This window comes from Lytechinus variegatus, chromosome 2 (assembly GCF_018143015.1).
Source record: "Lytechinus variegatus isolate NC3 chromosome 2, Lvar_3.0, whole genome shotgun sequence".
NCBI lineage: Eukaryota > Metazoa > Echinodermata > Echinoidea > Temnopleuroida > Toxopneustidae > Lytechinus > Lytechinus variegatus.
Window position 1 is genome coordinate 10836610 of NC_054741.1, and position 18466 is coordinate 10855075.

General features: G+C 36.5%; 1 protein-coding gene across 1 annotated transcript in view; it reads left to right on the forward strand.

Moving 5' to 3' along the window:
- LOC121407299 (FACT complex subunit SPT16-like) overlaps positions 1-18466 on the forward strand; it is a 48792-nt gene that overhangs the window by 19224 nt on the left and 11102 nt on the right. Inside the window, exons 2-11 of the mRNA XM_041598288.1 lie at positions 7875-7973; positions 8681-8911; positions 10085-10177; positions 11097-11243; positions 12132-12283; positions 13164-13336; positions 14972-15062; positions 15545-15731; positions 16261-16326; positions 17731-17832. Of these exons, the coding sequence (XP_041454222.1) occupies positions 7875-7973; positions 8681-8911; positions 10085-10177; positions 11097-11243; positions 12132-12283; positions 13164-13336; positions 14972-15062; positions 15545-15731; positions 16261-16326; positions 17731-17832 (1341 nt within the window). The remainder of the gene's footprint in view (positions 1-7874; positions 7974-8680; positions 8912-10084; positions 10178-11096; positions 11244-12131; positions 12284-13163; positions 13337-14971; positions 15063-15544; positions 15732-16260; positions 16327-17730; positions 17833-18466) is intronic.

Here is an 18466-nt window from a genome sequence, read left to right on the forward strand (position 1 = left end):
GATTGAAAAAGTCAAACTTGGTCCTAGAGAAATACGCCGTCATTCACCAAGAATGAGACGTTTCCTATGGCAATTGAATCGTTTCAAGGTAGAGGATGGCATCCTTTATCGCACAAAGAGAGACCTGAAAAAGTCAACTATCCTCTATCAAGCTGTTATCCCACAGAGTTTGGTGCCTGAAGTTCTCAAACTACTCCATAGTCATCCTACTTCTGGACACTTTAGTACAGAGAGAACACTGTCTCGAGCCGAAAATGATATGTACTGGCCTTACATGCACCGAGATATAGTAGACCACTGTGAGACTTGCATGGCATGTGAGTCGTTCAGAAACCCAACTCCCTCTCATCAAGCACCACTACAAAGTGTTACGACAAGCTACCCATTCCAAACGGTTTATGCTGATATTGCGATGTTACCCCGCACTTCCTCTGGTTCTTCCTACATCCTTGTAGTTGTGGATCACTTCTCAAAATTCATCAATCTTTATGCTATGAAGGATCAAACAGCTACCACAGTATCAAAACACTTGTTTGAAGATTATGTCAGGGAACACGGTTTACCTGATATATTACATACTGATCAGGGACGTCAGTTCGAATCTTCTCTTGTTCGTCAACTTTGTAAACAGTTTGGTATCAAGAAAACCCGCTCATCTCCTTACCACCCCCAGGGTGCTGGCATAGTAGAACGAACCAACCGTATCGTCAAAGACCAGCTGGCTAAATACTTGGCAGAAAGAGGAGGTGAATGGGATCAACATCTGAAACAGGTTGAATTAGCTTACAATTCGACTGTACATTCGTCAACTGGGTATACACCTTTCTTCTTACTGTATGGCAGAGAAGTTCGCCTCCCCCATTCCGTACCATCCCCAGACACAAGATCGACTGGTATCACCCATCATCAGTATGTTCAAGATCTGCGTTCTCGCCTACATCGGGCATTTCAGTATGCTGCTTCACGCAATAATGCAGCTAGAGTCAAACAGCAAGCTTTAATACAATAAGAAGGAAAGAAATATCCAATATCTTCCTGGAGATCTGGTTTGGCTCAACAATCCTGCTATGAGTAGAAGTAAGCTTGCAGCTAACTGGAAAGGACCCTACAGAATTGTTTCTTCTTCAATGGGGCCCACAGTTCGAATCCATGGTCTACATGATGACAGGAAAGAGATGGTGATACACAAGAATCGCATCAAACCATATCGATCTTCCACGGACCCATCAGATGGTAACTCCTTCAAATATCCTCCTTCAGGCAGACATCCTTACTTCAGTCAAAGTCTCCCTGATGGTCATACTCACAATATGACCAATCATCCTTCCTTCATGCCTAGTGGTCATACTCACAATATGACCTATCATCCTTACTTCATGCCTAGTGGTCATACTCACAATATGACCTCTCGTCCTTCCTTCACACCTTTGTCTGGCTCCCTTCCACCATCTTGGAGTGGAGCCCAGGCAAACCTCCCTAATGGTCGTCTCCATCTCGACGATCTACCCCAAAACTCTTCAGACGGACTACATCCACCCCGTAGTCCAGCCACTTGCTCTGAGGGACATCGCCTACCTAATGACCAATCCTTGGCTCGACCCTCTGATGACCAATCCTTGGCTCAACCCCCGGATGATGACCAACCCTTGGCTCAACCCCTGGATGATGACCAACCCTTGGCTCAACCCCGGATGATGACCAACCTTTGGCTCAACCTCCCCGCGATGATCAACCCCTGATGGTACCCACTATAAGAACTAGATCTGGTCGCTCTGTTAAGAAACCATCAAGATATAAAGACTATGAACAATAACATTGAACCGGATTGATCAGCAGATTCTTACGACATTCGAATGTACAGACTTTAATAACAAATTTGTCATCAACAGAAGAATTATTCTACGCTAGTTGAATACAGACTTTGATAAGAACAGTTTTCGTCAGCAGAACAATTATTCTACCACATTCGAATAAGACTTTGATAGAACATTCATCATCGACAGAAGAATTATGTGATAGAGAATTTTCTACGGCAACACATCCTTTTTTTTCATCGATGAGAGAATTTCCTACCGATGTATTTTTTTTCCCCTTTTGATATTCACTAGAAGGAAAATACATTTGCAGTCATAACTTGTTTGAAGTTTGGTTTTTAAATCTTCTAACTTAAAAAAATTAAACACATTTAATGTTTCGACAAAGACAAATCAAGTCCTAGGAACATTAAAGTGGTATATTTTATGGCTTTAAATGATGTGTTCATAGGACTTTACTCATTTTACCTTGATTGAAAAAAAAAACACCTTAATAAGTAAAAGATTGAAAATGGAATCAGATATAAAAGCAGCAATCGGATTTCATGATTGTAATGCAATTTTGACTGCACTGTATTTACCCTCCAGGAATGTGTTGATACTGCATTTCAGGATTTTATTTCTTAAAAAAAAAAAAGTCTTGGCAAATTTTGAATGCAAAACAGTTTTCTTTGAATGATATATGCATTCATGTCCTCTGACTGAGATAACATCTATCTGAAAGTAGCAAAACAATTGGTTAGTTTTAAAAATATCTTTAAATCAAAGGATAAAAGATTTTTGGCAATACTTTTGATTTTCATGAAGATTTCATGAAAATTTACTCTCAGTCACTCTCGAAAAAAAAAATGCAATGATATTGAAGATTGGATTGTTTCGTATAAGAATTCAAATCTTGATATAGAAAGTATTCATTTACAGAATTTATAGTATATATTTATGTGAATTGTGAATATTCTTGAAAATATCATTTTTGCAACTAGCCATACTATTGATTAACTTGATTTTACACACAAAAAAAGCAAATAATTGTGTTCGTTGTATATCAAATATGGATACTTGATTTTGGAAATATAATGAAACAAAAAAAAAAAAAGAAAAAGAGACTTTATCTCTATTCCATCAAACACGGCACAGTATGTTTGGAAAATGGAATGGACATCAATTTTGTTAAGACAATTTGTATTTTAAAAAAAAAAAATGTTCACGAAACGAAACTTAGATTGGTTGCAAAGTTGGTAATTGTTTGTTGATGCATGATCCATTTTCGCTTACGGCAGTTTGTTGTATATATATATTTTTTTCCTTTTGGACAAGCATAGCTTTTTAAGGATATTGGTTTGGAATACTAGTGAAAAAAAAGTAATATGTTTGAAAAAAAAAAATTGATATTTTATCTAAATTTACAAATATCGCAAGAAAAAATTAAGTTGAAAAAAAAAAGAAGAAAGCTAATTGTTTATTCGAAAATATTCATGCAACAACAATATGCTGATACATATTATATTAATGTACATGTATACTATTTGTGCTTTTGCAACAGTCAGATGGCCATTGGTAATAGTTTATACTGATTTAAATAATTCTTATTTCGCTTCGAAAGAAATATCGAAGTCAGAATATACATTTTTTTTTTCATTTTTTGAAATCGTCTGTTTAGTGACGACCGTTATAAAAGAAAGCAATTATTACATAGATTGGGTTTGGAAATATGTCAGTTCTGCTGATTGTTGCAAAAGTAATGACTTATTGATATTACTGTGAACAGTTGAAATTTAAGGTTCCTTCATTATTTTTTTATCCTCTTGAATTTTTGGCCCGTTAAAAAAAAAAAAGTTTGGTAGAAACATGAATAGAAACTTAAAAACTTAAAAGTGTATATGAAAAATGAGGACATTTTTAATGAAGAGGGAATCTTATGTAACAGTAAATTTTGCTGGGTCTATCTAGGGACAGTGATTTTCCGTTTCAAAAAATGGCCTTTTCCGTTTCAGAAAATCACGAATTCCGTTTCAGCACGTCAGAAAACGGAAATTCCGTTTCCCCATAGACGTTGTACACACGGAAAAGTGACAATTCCGTTTACACATTGAATAGCAAAATCAAAGCGCATACACTCGCACTGGCCAAAATTTGTATCTGCTACTGTACCAACAACACAATAGAATCCGTTCTAATCGGATCTATGCTGGTGTATTCAATAATTTTTCAAACTGATTTAGCATGCATACATCCTCACCTTTCACATAATTAGCATTATTTTACGGTGAAATTAAATTTCATCGATAATTTTGGGTTTTTTTGGACATCGTTATCATCAGTCAACGACTTTCGCCAGTCCGCCATCTTGGATTTTAAGACCACGATATCGTGCTGTTACATCTTCAAACGTAGAGGGCAACAACACACGACCGTGCAGTTGAGCGATGTGAAGCTCAACCCGGCCGGCTGGGTACGATCGCGGGGTACTATCGAGTGTGCTGATGTCGAGAGCAATCTCGATGTGTGAATTGTCATGATTGTAGCGAAGTGAGATCGTGTTTTCTGGGGTTTTGTGGCCATTTAATATTCTCATTTTGTTGTTATTTCGGAGTAATTTCTGTTGCTATTCTGTGTATTTTGAGGGAAAATACGTTTTCCGTGATTTTCCGTTTGAAATGCCACTTTCCGTTTCAAAAGGCCTTTTCCGTGAATTCCGTCCGTTTTCCGCGATCGCGGAAAATCACTGTCCCTATCTATCTGTTTTACTCTTTATTCTTACATTTGGCTTTCCATACTTTGTTTACATTCAACTTGTTTATTTCCATTCCTACTCATCTCATCCTTCTTTCCATCCTCTCAATCCACATACATTGTCATGATCTCATCTTTCATTCCATCTCCACAATACATCTCACATAGCAACACAGGTTCATTGCATTTCATTCATTCATTCAGTTTCCCCTCAGTCATGCTTCCTGGTTTTCCATTAGCTTTCCACTCCACATGGTCTTATTGTTTAATTCTCATTAGGATTCAGTTTAACTCATGATCACCCTTCTCTATTCTCTGATTGGTTCTTATTTTTAAATAGGGTTAGTTCATTTTATAGTTCATACCATTTTCCTTATATTTGATTGGTTGATTTCTATGATTATCCAATGTGGGTACATTGGCAGAAGATAAGATTGGAAAGTAAAGTCAGTGCTGATCTGGACTTCATCTTGTCAACTTCTAATTTATTTTGTGTTCACCCTATCTTCACTTTAATAATTTTAGTTTAATTAAAGGAGAGCTTAGTTTGAGTACAGGAGAGCATAGGAGACTGAGTTTGGAAGTGTACAAACGGTCATGTTACATTATTATAAAGACTACCGTATGTTACAGGTGACCGCATGATCCCGTCCCGAGCAGTTTGATTCACCTGTTTATATCAGTTTTTATTCATTTATTGATTGCTTTTCCCAATCCTAGTAAGTATTTAAGGCCAGCTAGGGGCCTGTTACATGACGAGATGAGCGATACGTAGGAACGGCCAAGGACCATCCGAGATAGGAAGATTAATTGGCAACAAAACATCATGAACCATTTCACGAAGGCAATTTTGTCTTCCAAGAATCCAAGTCCGCGACATTGTATGATATCAAAAGTACGGAAAAATATTCAGTCTTCATCGTCACCTGAATTTTTTCTTTACTTAATTATTTCTTTCATCCTTCTTTTATTCTAACTTTCTTTATATTCACTGTTTTTCTTGTTATCCTTCATTTTCTTTACTTTATTTTCCCCTTCATTTTTTCTTTCTTTCTTTCTTCTCCATTCATTTCTTTTCTTTTCTTTCTCTCCTTCATTCTTTACTTCACCCATTTGTTTATCCCTTTCATTTTCTTTCTTTTTTCCCCTTTATATTTTTCTTTCTTTTATGATTATTTTCAGTGATCCCTTTTGTTATGTTGTGCCATGGGTCACAAAAGTACATGAAAATATATGAGAGGAAATCATTCAAATGGCATATCAACTCACTTTCATGGCTGGCAAGATAAAATTGCTTTGAAAAAAAATACAATTTTACAAATACAAGGTACATCAGTTCTTGTTAAAAAGAGGGAAAAAAGCAATGGTACATGTCCATAGAACAGCACTTCTTTCCTTTAAATGGTAAAATCTTGTTTTGAAATATTTTTTTTTTGGGGGGGGGGGGTGGGGGCAATTGAAATATATATTCGGGCAAGTATTTTCCAACTACAGTACGACCTGTCTTATCCAGACACGTTGGGACCAGCACCAATCCGGATAAGGGATTTATCCGGATCTGGGAGACCCAATATAAAATACATGCAGCTGCGCTGCCGGCTGCCTCCCCAGGCCACCAGCGGTAGCTACACTATAGTAGCGGGCGTATGGTATAGACAAGGGTAATATTCACTGCAGAGTCAGTGCAAATTATAGGCAGTGTTTTCATGGAAATGAAAGTGATCGATGCCCAAAACTCTTGGATAATTTACCTGCTAAAATGACTGAGGTATACATTGAGCATACCTCGAAAGAAAGGGAATGACTCGATGAAACCAAGTTTTAAAATTGGATCATCGCAGCTTCGCAATGTCAGCCATTGTTAACTGACTGTAGGCTCAAACATGATAGATGGCACTGTCCGTATTGAGGCATAAAGTTAGCTAGCAAGACATTTGTTGTTCTTCCCGCGAAGCAAAAAGAGAAACGTGATGAAATGTTTGCGCTGCACCCTGATTTACTGGAAATTATCATTCCTAAAGTTCTTTTGGTGATTTGGGTGAGATATTTTCATGAAAAGTATGTTTGGTGTTGGGTGACTATGTTGGGAAATATATGTAATCAAAGTGAGTTTACGTATAGGATTGAGTTTAGATTGAAATCTCATTTCCTCACGTACCGGTACTAGATTGAAAAAAAAAAAAAATCTCGGCAAGTGTGCGTCTGGATAATAGAGAGATCCGGATAAGGGGAGGCCGGATAAGAGAGTTCGGACTGTATTTAGAATAAAAAAAAGGTTAGCACCCTGTACAAGATTAAGTACATTGAGTTTTTTTGACATGTAGAAAATAAGGATACCAAAAAAAAAATGGCCTTTGATGCCCTTCTTGGAAAAAGATTTTGGCCTTGGTGCCCTTTACAGTGGCCTTATTGCCCTAATGATAATGCATGAGGGGTTAGAGAGATTGCCTCCCATTTCAATATTTCAAGTTTGGTCGAAAACAGTCTAGAAAAGGGGTGGGGAAAAGAGGGAGAATATGTGAGAAAATAAAAGGAAACATACAAACAAAAATTATTTGGATTACCTTGAAAAAGTTAAAATAACATCCGTTTTGGGTTGTCTTGCCGTGCAAGACAACCTGAAATTGATGACAGCCCACATTTAAAAAATAATTTGCTGCCATACCAAATAAAATGAATCCGAGTGCAATCAAATGAACCCCTAAAAATGTTTAAAGATATGTTAGTGTTGTGTGCCGTGAACATGTTTTCTCTCAGTGCCGATGATAATGGCGGGCGGTGTGCAAAGATTAAGATCATGCCTACGTAGGACATGTCTAGAGGTGTCTTTCCAAGGACCACTCTTCGTATCGTCCAAATCGGCTTTGTTGAGCAATATCTTGTTATGTAGAGCGATTGTACAAAAGACCATTTCATGAAACAGACCCCAGTATATATATCTTAAATCTACTCTAAAGACAGTAAAGTTAATGGTATTACTGTAACGTTAGACCTACAGGCACGCTGCACAATGAATAAAATAATGCAAACTGATTAGATCTAGTTCTGACTAACAGTTAAACCTATTTTCAATAAAAAAATTTAGAGACGATTTCCAATCCCAGTCATGCCAGTTTTCTGTGACCTTTTTTGTGACCCACTTTCAAATTTCAATAGACCATACCTATCACCTAGGCCCTAATCTTTTTTGTTCAATATCAAATACTGAACAAAAACATGAAAATTTATGTCCGTCCTCGGTGAGACTGAGACAGCTTTAGTTACAGAAAAAACGAAGTCAAGTCCAAGATAGGAAATTCTAAAACATTTTTTAATTATATCTCTTAGAATGAAACAGAGAATAGCAAGCTGCACTCCTTGGATGCTATCGCTTCAGCGGTTGGTGTTGACGAGGATATAGTGTATGCAAAGTCAACTGCTCTTCAGGTAACTTCCATCATCTTTTTAATCAATTTTGTCGGTTTAAGCAATCTGTCATGAATTCGTTCCGAAATATGATTCAGGGATCATCTATCTGTTCAGAAAAACATGTTATCTTCAAAATACTTTTTTTCTATACAACTTCAGTAACCAGGCCTTAAATTGAAATTCAATATTCGATGGGGATTTCTTTTGTTTTTCTGTGGAGCACACGTTCTAATTACATAAAATAGGAATATGAAAAAGACACAGAGTGTCCAAGGCTGATGAGAGGGACATCATCATCTCGGCGACGCTAAATCTTGGTTTTGAAATTGGAGGGGGGTGGGGGGAGTCCTATCAAGGAAATGACAATCATATAGTATTTTATATGTTTTTGAAATGCTTATTAAAAAATAGGGCTCACCCCCCCTTCTGGTTCTGGGGCTCCTGTCATCATCATCATTACCATCAACATCATCTTTATTATCATTGTCATCAACATCAGTATCACCATCAACATCTTTATTATTATTATCATTTTGTATCTTTCACACTGATCTAAATATTCATCACCAACTTCATTGTGACATTGACCATACCATCACCAACATTTCCATTCAACAGAAAGCTTATTAAGTTCTCTAATCAGCTTCCCATATATGACATATGTCTTACACACTGAAGATAGAGCAAGCCTTTATGAAAATCACACTCTACTTCTCCCTCCCCAGACATGGCTATTTGGCTACGAGCTTACCGATACCATCATGGTGCTCTGCAAAGAACACATCTACTTCCTAGCCAGCAAGAAGAAGGTGGAGTTCCTGCGTCAGGTTGCTTCCAACCGAGAGAAGGAGAACCAGAACGGGGTGCCCCAGATCACTCTCCTGACCCGAGAGAAGGGAGATTCCAACAAAGCAAATTTTGAGAAGTTGGTAGCTGCTATCAAAGGAAGCAAGGAGGTAGGTGTCATTAAATTCCCAAAGTATTTTGTTAAAAAACAACTTGAAAGCAATTACCTTGTGGGTGTTTTCTGGAAGTTCTCATCACTGACTAAATTGTCAGAGCTGAGGCAAATCCAGTGAAGTCCTTGGATTTGATTGGCTGAGAGGCACAGGCCTCTGACTGTTATTATGGTAACTGTCAGAGAAAGTCAACTTGCCAGTGCTGACAATTTTCATGAAACAGTCCTCTAGTTGGTTAGTATTTGCCATTCGAGCAGTGCATTTGTTCAGAAATGTTCACAAGTTTTGTTGTCATGTTTGAATGTATATCAAAGAAATGTGAGGTGGGGTTCTGCAAGAACATATTTGCAATTGATTGCACATTATGTGTTGCAATTTTATAATTGAAATTTCAGTATAAGCTGGAACAAATCATTTTACACTCCTTGTTGCAAAATATGGATTAGCAATCAACTACTACATGCACATTTTCAGTTAATTTGAAGATTGATTTGGGACCCCCCCAAAATGTAATTGAATGTAAGTTTCTTGTACCACCCACATGGACACACAAGATATATAGAATAAGGCATTTTGGCTGTGTCTGTGTGTGCAGAAACCATACTATAAAGACAGTATGTGTAATTTCACAGCGATGTTCCAGCATTCATTATTGATTTGGTTATAATGATGAGTAAGAATTGGTGATAAAAAGTCACTTATACAGGGTTCTAGCAGAAAAGCACTGACCTGACTTTTGATCAGGTGCAAGGTGTGAAATTTTATTCTTATTTTTTGTTGTAAGTAAATTAGCTTCATTTGATTTTTCTAGATTAAATGTCAATAACATGAATAGGTTTTAAATTGCACCCCTATATATTTTAATTCTTTGTTTTCCTTTTAGAAACAATGAGTCATTGATGACCATTTTTATTGAATCCCCTTTTAAAAATTGTATGGTCAAATGAAGTTCCCTACTCATCACTTGCAAGGAAGCATAAGAAATTAGATAAAAATAAAGTTGAGTAAATTTTTATGAAATAAAAGTATATTATTAGTCACATGGATATTGTGAATCGCAAAATACTCTTGATCAGGCTAAGTATATAGGACTACAAAGTATGACATGATATTGACGTGGTTCAAAGTTGATTGATCTTTAATACTTAGGGTGAATTTTTTTTTTCCCAGGGCAAGAAAATTGGTACATTCCAGAAGGACAAGTTCCCAGGTGACTTCATGGAGGGATGGAGGACAGCGCTAACCAACGGAGGCTTCCAACAGGTCAGTGGTCAATTTCATATTCAAACCAACAACATCATATTCTGTTTCTTTTAATTGATCCAATATAAGAATGGGCAATTTTCTGCATATATATCATTCACATGCATACCAAAATTGAGGTTTGAACAAATCTTTTTCTTAATCTAGTGTGGCATTATTGATTCTTACCATTATAATCCTAGGTTAATTCTATTTTCAAATTTGATTTTCATTCTTATTACAGAATCTTGATATTTTTGGTTCAATATTTGTGCCTGCCTAGCAACAAAAAACTACTGAAGAATACTACAGATGATTCTCAGGCATTGGGTGGTGCTCAGATGTTTTCTGTGTTTATATGTCTTTGCTTACATGGATGAGGATAAGGCCTTTATACTTCAGGGATTTTTTTATAGGCTCAAAAGGAGGTATTCATAACCGCTGGAACCCCAATTTCTATCCATAGCAATACCCTTTTTGGTGTACAAAGTAAATTTCTAGATGATACTTCATGTAACCCTGGGAGCATTTCATCAATATTTATCTGACAAGACGTCAGATCTGGGCCCCGTCTTACAAAGAGTTATGATTGATCTGATCAATCGCAACTATGGACGGCCAGCAACGTCAACAACTATTATGCATGCTTGTTCAAAATATTTTCTAGCTATGATGTATATTCGTGCATTCATTGTTTTCTTAAAATTCACTGCGCTTTCCCTTTGCATACAAAGGACATTGTGCAAATTTTTTGTATAAAAAATTGACACTGGTGGATTTCCATAAATTTATGATTGATGGGATCAATCATAACTGTTTGTAAGACAGGGCTGTGAAATCTTTCCTTGAGTTTGATTGGTTAAGAAGCACTGTTGTCTGATGAAACATCCGACTAGTCCTATCCTGAAACGCTCCCCTGATATTTTGTTGTTGTTTGCAGGTTGATATCAGCCCAGACTTTGCCCGTATGATGGCTGTGAAGGAGGAGAAAGAGATCAATATGATCAAGAAAGCTTGTCAGGTGACCTGTGATGTATTCACAAAGAAACTCAAAGAGGACATCATGGAGATCGTTGATGCTGACAAAGTAAGACAGCCAGCTTTTTAAAAATCAGACTCTAATGTGATACTTAAGTTATGGGAAAGATGAAGTGAATTGTTATAAGCCTTAAATCCTTTTCATGTTTCTGTGTAAAAATAGTAAAATGTCTACTTCAAACGATTGCTGTATCAACATTGTTGTTGAAATGATTTAGTAGTATATACATGTCACTTTTTTGTCATCATCTATGGGAGCTAATACAGTTTAAAGGTCATATCATTTCACCCTGGTGTTGATTACAATCTTGGAAGCATTCCAGGAATATCTTCTCCTTACCTATCAGAATGACCTGGTAATGTCAATAGGAAGGTCCACATAGTTTCCATCTGTCTGTCTCTGGAGCAATGTGATGCAAAGGGATTGAAAGATTTACACATGTAGGTCTAGTTTTTTTGCCCTCTTACAAAAAATAGTGTTTGATTACAAACTTACGGCAACCAATCCAATGTGCTGTTACTTGCTCATTTTGTTCAAGTTACACACCATCAACCAATCAAACTGACAGTGAGTTTGAATTTTGATAGATATTGTCCCAAAGCAAATGCCATTCAACCGTTGTTTGCAATACACAGACAAACATATTGTAAAGCATGCACTGCAGAATTCTACTTTCAGTAAGCTTGACAACTTAAAATGAATACCTAATTGCTTATTTTGCTTGTTCACCCCCTCCCCCACTTAAAAAGAAGAAAAGAAGAAAATAAAAAATATGTGGTCTCTGTGTATTTTATTGTAATATGGTATCCTCCCTCGTATCCAGTCAATGTCATGTTAAGTGTCATATGTGCTCTGCACAGAAATGAATGCATGGGACTACATGTAGTCTTATGATATTAAACAATGTTTTCTGTGGTTTTCTTTGTTATGGTACAGAAAGTAAGACACAACAAGCTTGCTGAGAGTTTAGAACAGGCCCTGGAAGAGAAGAAATACTTGGGTGGTGTGGATCCGTCACAAGTCGAGATGTGCTATCCTCCCATCATTCAAAGTGGAGGCATCTATAATCTCAAGTTTAGTGTGGTCAGGTGGGTGTCATCGTCTATTCCTCACAATGGAGATCAGACAGCATGCACATAGAGTACACAGATTTATTCTCTACATAGAGCCTGTTCTTTGTTTGGTGTGAATACTTGGGTTCATGTTTCCTCTTTTTTATTTAAATGGACAAAGTTATTACTGATCCTGTGGCCCATTTCGTTAAGACTTACAATTATGGTAATCGTGCCTTGATGATGACTCTCATGGGCATAGGGCTCAATACCTAATCAAAATCAAAGTTTCCATTGTCATTACCATCATGGCAATGTTACTTTAGTTGTAAGTCTTTATGAAACGGGCAGCAGAATTTGATAATGGGTGGGACCACCTTGAATAAGAAGTTGCACATATTTTTAATTGCGATAAGTGCCCGAATAGACTTCTTTCATATTTTAGTCCTGTGGTCAGAACTGGACTAGGGTTTAACCAAGCTGATAATCACCCAACCCTAAAAATGATTCTCATGAGAGAATTTGTTAATGCTCAGTAATGATAAAATAATTAAGGCATTCTGGCAATAGACAGGACTTTTTCCAAGCTATGTTCAATTTGTGTGCCTATGTATCCATATCTATGTCGGCACATTTCATTGCTCTCAGTTTTCTGTTAGTTTTCATTCAACTTGATAAAACTTTATCAGTGCCCCATGATATTTAGTTGACATTGACTGTATGTCTGATTTCTACATTTAATGATAATTATATCGATGATAATTATATAAATATTAATGACAATTATATCAGCAATCAAGCCAATTTATTAGACACTGTAGTCTGTCATGGGCTTAAGACCTGATTGAATAAAGCTCTGTATAATGTTTCTCATATAGACTTACATTTGTCAAATTTGACCTTTGACCTCTCACAGCGATGAGCACAAGATGCACTTTGGCGCTATCACATGTTCCATGGGTGTGAGGTACAAGTCCTACTGTTCCAACATAGTTCGGACCATCTTGGTGGATCCTACAGACCAGCAGCAAAAGATTTATCAGCTTCTGTTAGAGGTAGAGGAAGCAGTACTTCAAGAACTCAAGCCAGGTAGGGACATCTTTTAACCCAAAGGTTGTTGACGATCTGGGGAAGTAATCATTATTTTTTTCACAAAGCAGTGTTGCTTTCTAAATTATGCTCGGCCAGCTATGGATGCATGAAATCTGAATTTTGGTTTTGTAATTACTGAATGATGGTCTGAATGGGCTATTTTCTTTTGTTCAATTACTTTGTATTATTGTTAACGATTTCTTCAGTTTTTGTTCAATGCTCAAAAGACTTGCTCCACACATTAGCTGTGGGGTGAAGATGTGCAAGTCACATTTTTTTATAATGTGTTGGGTACTGCATTGCCTTTGGTTTTTTATTGTCTCACCTGCATAGCAGAGTGAGACTATAGGCGCCGCTTTTCCGACGGCGGCGGCAGCGTCAACATCAAATCTTAACCTGAGGTTAAGTTTTTGAAATGACATCATAACTTAGAAAGTATATGGACCTAGTTCATGAAACTTGGCCATAAGGTTAATCAAGTATTACTGAACATCCTATTAGAGTTTCATGTCACATGACCAAGGTTAAAGGTCATTTAGGGTCAATGAACTTAGACCATGTTGGAGGAATCAACATCGAAATCTTAACCTGAGGTTAAGTTTTTGAAATGTCATCATAACTTAGAAAATATATGGACCTAGTTCATGAAACTTAGACATAAGGTTAATCAATTATCACTGAACATCCTGCGTGAGTTTTATATCACATGACCAAGGTCAAAGGTCATTTAGGGTCAATGAACTTTGGCCGATTTGGGGGTATCTGTTGAAATCCCATTATAACTTTGAAAATTTATGGATCTGATTCATGAAACATGGACATAATAGTAATCAAGCATCACTGAACATTTTGTGCAAGTTTCAGGTCTCATGATTAAGGTCAAAGGTCATTTAGGGTCAATGAACTTTGGCCGATTTGGGGGTATCTGTTGAATTACCATCATAACTTTGAAAGTTTATTGGTCTAGTTCGTTAAACTTGGACATTAGAGTAATCAAGTAACACTGAACATCCTGTGCGCATTTCAGGTCACATGACCAAGGTTAAAGGTCAATGAACTTTCGCCGAATTGGGTGTATCTGTTGAATTACCATCATAACTTTGAAAGTTTATGGATCTGATTCATGAATCTTAGACATAAGAGTAATCAAGTATCACTGAACATCCTGTGGGAGTTTCAAGTCACATGATCAAGGTCAAAGGTCATGTAAGGCCAATGAACTTTGGCCATGTTGGGTTTTTTTGTTGAATAACCGTCATATCTCTATAGGTTTATTGGTCTAGTTCATAAAAAGTGGACATAAGAGTAACCATGTTCAGTGTATCACTGAACATCTTGTGCGAGTTAGAGTAGTTTTCAAAGTCAGCTGCTATATTGAACCGCGTGGTGCAGGTGAGACGGCCAGAGGCATTCCACTTGTTTTCCCTTATATGAGATCACCATAACTTTTTAGTGATATTTCTGGTTTGATTTGACAGTATAATTGACTGAGCCCGAAGATACATCTACATTTAAAAGTATTTCCACTGCATTTTGCAGAGTCTAATAATCGCAAATTATGGAATTTTTCATTTAGAAGCCTGAATTTGATCTCTGAGAATATCACTGGATGCATTTGTTGTTGTTTTTCAGGTGTGAAAGCCTGTGATGTATACAATGCAGCAGTCAACCTAGTCAAAGAGAAGGATTCTAAACTTGTAGGAAACCTGACAAAGAATGCAGGGTATGTATTGAATGTTTACTTATTAATAATTGAGTTCTTTAAATCCCTGAGGCATTCAACAGGGATCGCCTGATTTCTTTGGGCATTGTGTTAACCTTTCTAATAACTTCTAATAAACTAAATGCATTTCTGATTTGCTGAAAGGTCAGTGGTATGTAAAAATCACCATACTGGTCATTTTATGATCAGGGGAGGTGAACTCTCAATGGGATGAGGCTTTTGAATGACCTTTGCATTGGCGCTTAACCTGAATTGAAAGTCACACTTAACTCTTTTGAAAACAATTCCTTTGACTGAAGAGCCTTCTTGAACAACAGAGTTTCCTCAGAATCTTTGAGTTGGAATACTATTGATCCACAAACTAAGAAATATATATTCAGTGGCTATATGACTGCTCAATCATAGCTGAGGTAATGATATATCATGTGCATTGTAGCTTCACAGTATAGATGGACTTATTGTTGTTATTTTCTTTTGTGTAGGTTTTTGACAGGAATTGAATTTCGTGAAGGCACCATGGTACTCAATGCCAAGACAGAGGAAACGGTCAAGAAAGGAATGATATTCAGTATTAACGTCGGCTTCTCAAACCTGGAGAACTCGGCAGGGAAGGACTCGGCTAGTAAGAAGTACGCCCTCTTCATTGGAGATACTGTTATGGTGAATGAGGTAAGATCTTGGTCTATCCTCTTAGAGTTGAGATTAGAATCGGGGATTAGCCTATGATCGACCTTTGACTTTGGTAACTTACCAATTGGTCTACATCTGCTCCACCTACATTCTGTTTGGTCTTATTCCACACTATCTAATCATATTAAAGTCGTTTACAGTCAATCTAATAACCATAATTGCCATTTAGCCTATTTACCATTTGGTCTAATTTCTATTTGGGTGATACCTATTTTGTCTGATACATCCACTTCATCCTACACCAGTTTCTCTTGTATTTGGTATTCTGCTACCACATTTATAAAATAGACCACAGATTTATATTTGATATATGGCAGCTTTAGATCTCCAATTACAAAAAACCCCTTAGAATCACATATATATTTCATATCTGGCATTTGGCACAGCATAGAACACATCTACTTCTCTCTCTGTTCGGCACAATTTTTCTAAGATTTCTAGTATTCGTAACAAGTTTCCATTAATTTGTTATTATTTTCTACATTCTTTTCTTCTATTTGTATTACAGGAAGGACCTGCCAAATTACTGACACCGGTCAAGAAAAAAGTCAAGAATATTGGTATATTCCTCAAGGTTTGTTTATTCCTTTCCTTTCAATGTCTAAGTAAATATATAGGGACAGTGATTTTCCGTTTCTAAAATTTGCCTTTTCCGTTTCAGAAAATCTCAAATTCCGTTTCAGCATGTCTGAAAACGGAAATTCTGTTTCCCCATAGACTTTGTGTACAAGAAAATTGACAATTCCGTTTACATAGAAAACCAATACGCAACGAGTAGCGATGTCAAAATGCTAGCGCTGCTCAAAATTTGCATCTACCAATGTACTAACATCCCTTTAAAATCCATTTTAATCGAAGAGATTCGAGCTCAAAAACTATTTAGAGAAACATAATCAACATGAATACATTCTCACCTTTCGTATTATTAGCATTATTTTATTGTTAAATGGGATTTTATCGCCGATTTGGGGACTTTTCGGACATCGTTTTGAGAAGTCGACTACTTCTGAATATCCACCATTTTGGATTTGATGAATAATTGTGATCCTTATATTATGACCGAACGCAGAGGGCAGCAACACACGGCTGTATTCTGCCTTATATGCGGCGTGAGTGTAAACTAATTTGGATACGATCGAGTGATGGAGAGGCTCGAGTGTAGTTACGATGTGTTGATTGTCATGATTGTTGTTGCAAAGTGAGATCGTGTTTTTACAGTTGATATTCGTATTTTGTTGAGGATTTGGGATTAATTTCTGTTGCTATTTTGTGCATTTTGAGATAAAACTTGTATTCCATGATTTTCCGTTTGAAAAGCCACTTTCCGTTTCAAACAGCCGATTCTGTGAATTCCGTCCGTTTTCCGCGATCGCGGAAAATCACTGTCCCTAAATATAAATGAAAATTACAAGAATATGATGAACAGTTTTCTGTATCCTGTAACATTTGGTTTTCATTTTTTTTTTGGGGGGGGTTGCTTTTTCTACTGTTCTAATGTTGTTAACATTGTTAATGTAGTAAAATGTTTAATAACCCTGTTTAAAACTTGTTTACCAATGACAATGATGATTATTATGATGATTATGGTGATGATGATGATAATGATTATTATGATGGTGATGATAATGTTGATTATGTGTATGATGATGATTATGATGTTGATGATGAGGCTTGTGATGATGACGACGATGATGATGATGACAATGGTGATTATGATTATGGTGATGATGATGATGGTGATGATTGTGATGGTGATGATGACAATGATGATGATGAGTGATGATTATGATGATGATGATGATGATGATGATGATGATGGTGATTTATGAAGGTTATAGGGATGATATTCAGGATGATGCAATCAGACCTTTTCTAATTTCATTTGCATCATAAACATTGATTTTTTTGTGGAAATGCCCTCTCAATAGTGAATAAAAATAGAAGAAGATTAAGTTTTATATTCATTTTCCATTATTAGGGTGAAGATGAGCAAGAGGAGGATAAAGAAGAACAAAAGAAGGAACAGGAACAGCTTCTTGGTAAAGGAATGAGGAGAGCCGTCCTGGAGAGCAAACTGAGGGTATGTCAAACTGTCATTCTTACTCAATTCATTATCAATTTAGACATTGACCACATTATGCGGTTTCACCCAATATTTTGTAATGCAGAGCCTGGGGAATCATACAAAATGCATAAAATGAAAGAGTGAACATTCTACAGATCATTTGCCTGAATATGTTGCATCTTGTTTTATGCTTACAAAATATTAAAAATAATGACTATAATCCTGAAATTGGCAATATGATGGAAGTTAATTTAACAAAAACCATTTTTCAAGTAACTCGTCAAATGCCGACCTCCAAGAACCATCCCATATCCATCTCTATTTCTGTTGCATAATCTTTAAGGACACATGTAGCAATTAAAGAATACAGGTGTTGCGCATTAAAGGATAAGAAATTATACACCCTCTAAACAAAGTTTGACAAAGTTATATTGAATTCAGGGTGTGGTCGGTCATGTTGGTGGACAAATGGGGGCTGTATTTTTTTGCAAAGTTCAGAGATATTCTTTTAAGGTTTCAGATTTACACAGCATACCTTTTCATTGTGTCAAGAAAATGGGTTGCCATGGTAATGGCATAGATTGAGATCAGAATACTTTTGTACATAGTTTGGTCACCTGATGAAAGATGTATAACTCATCCTTTTTAT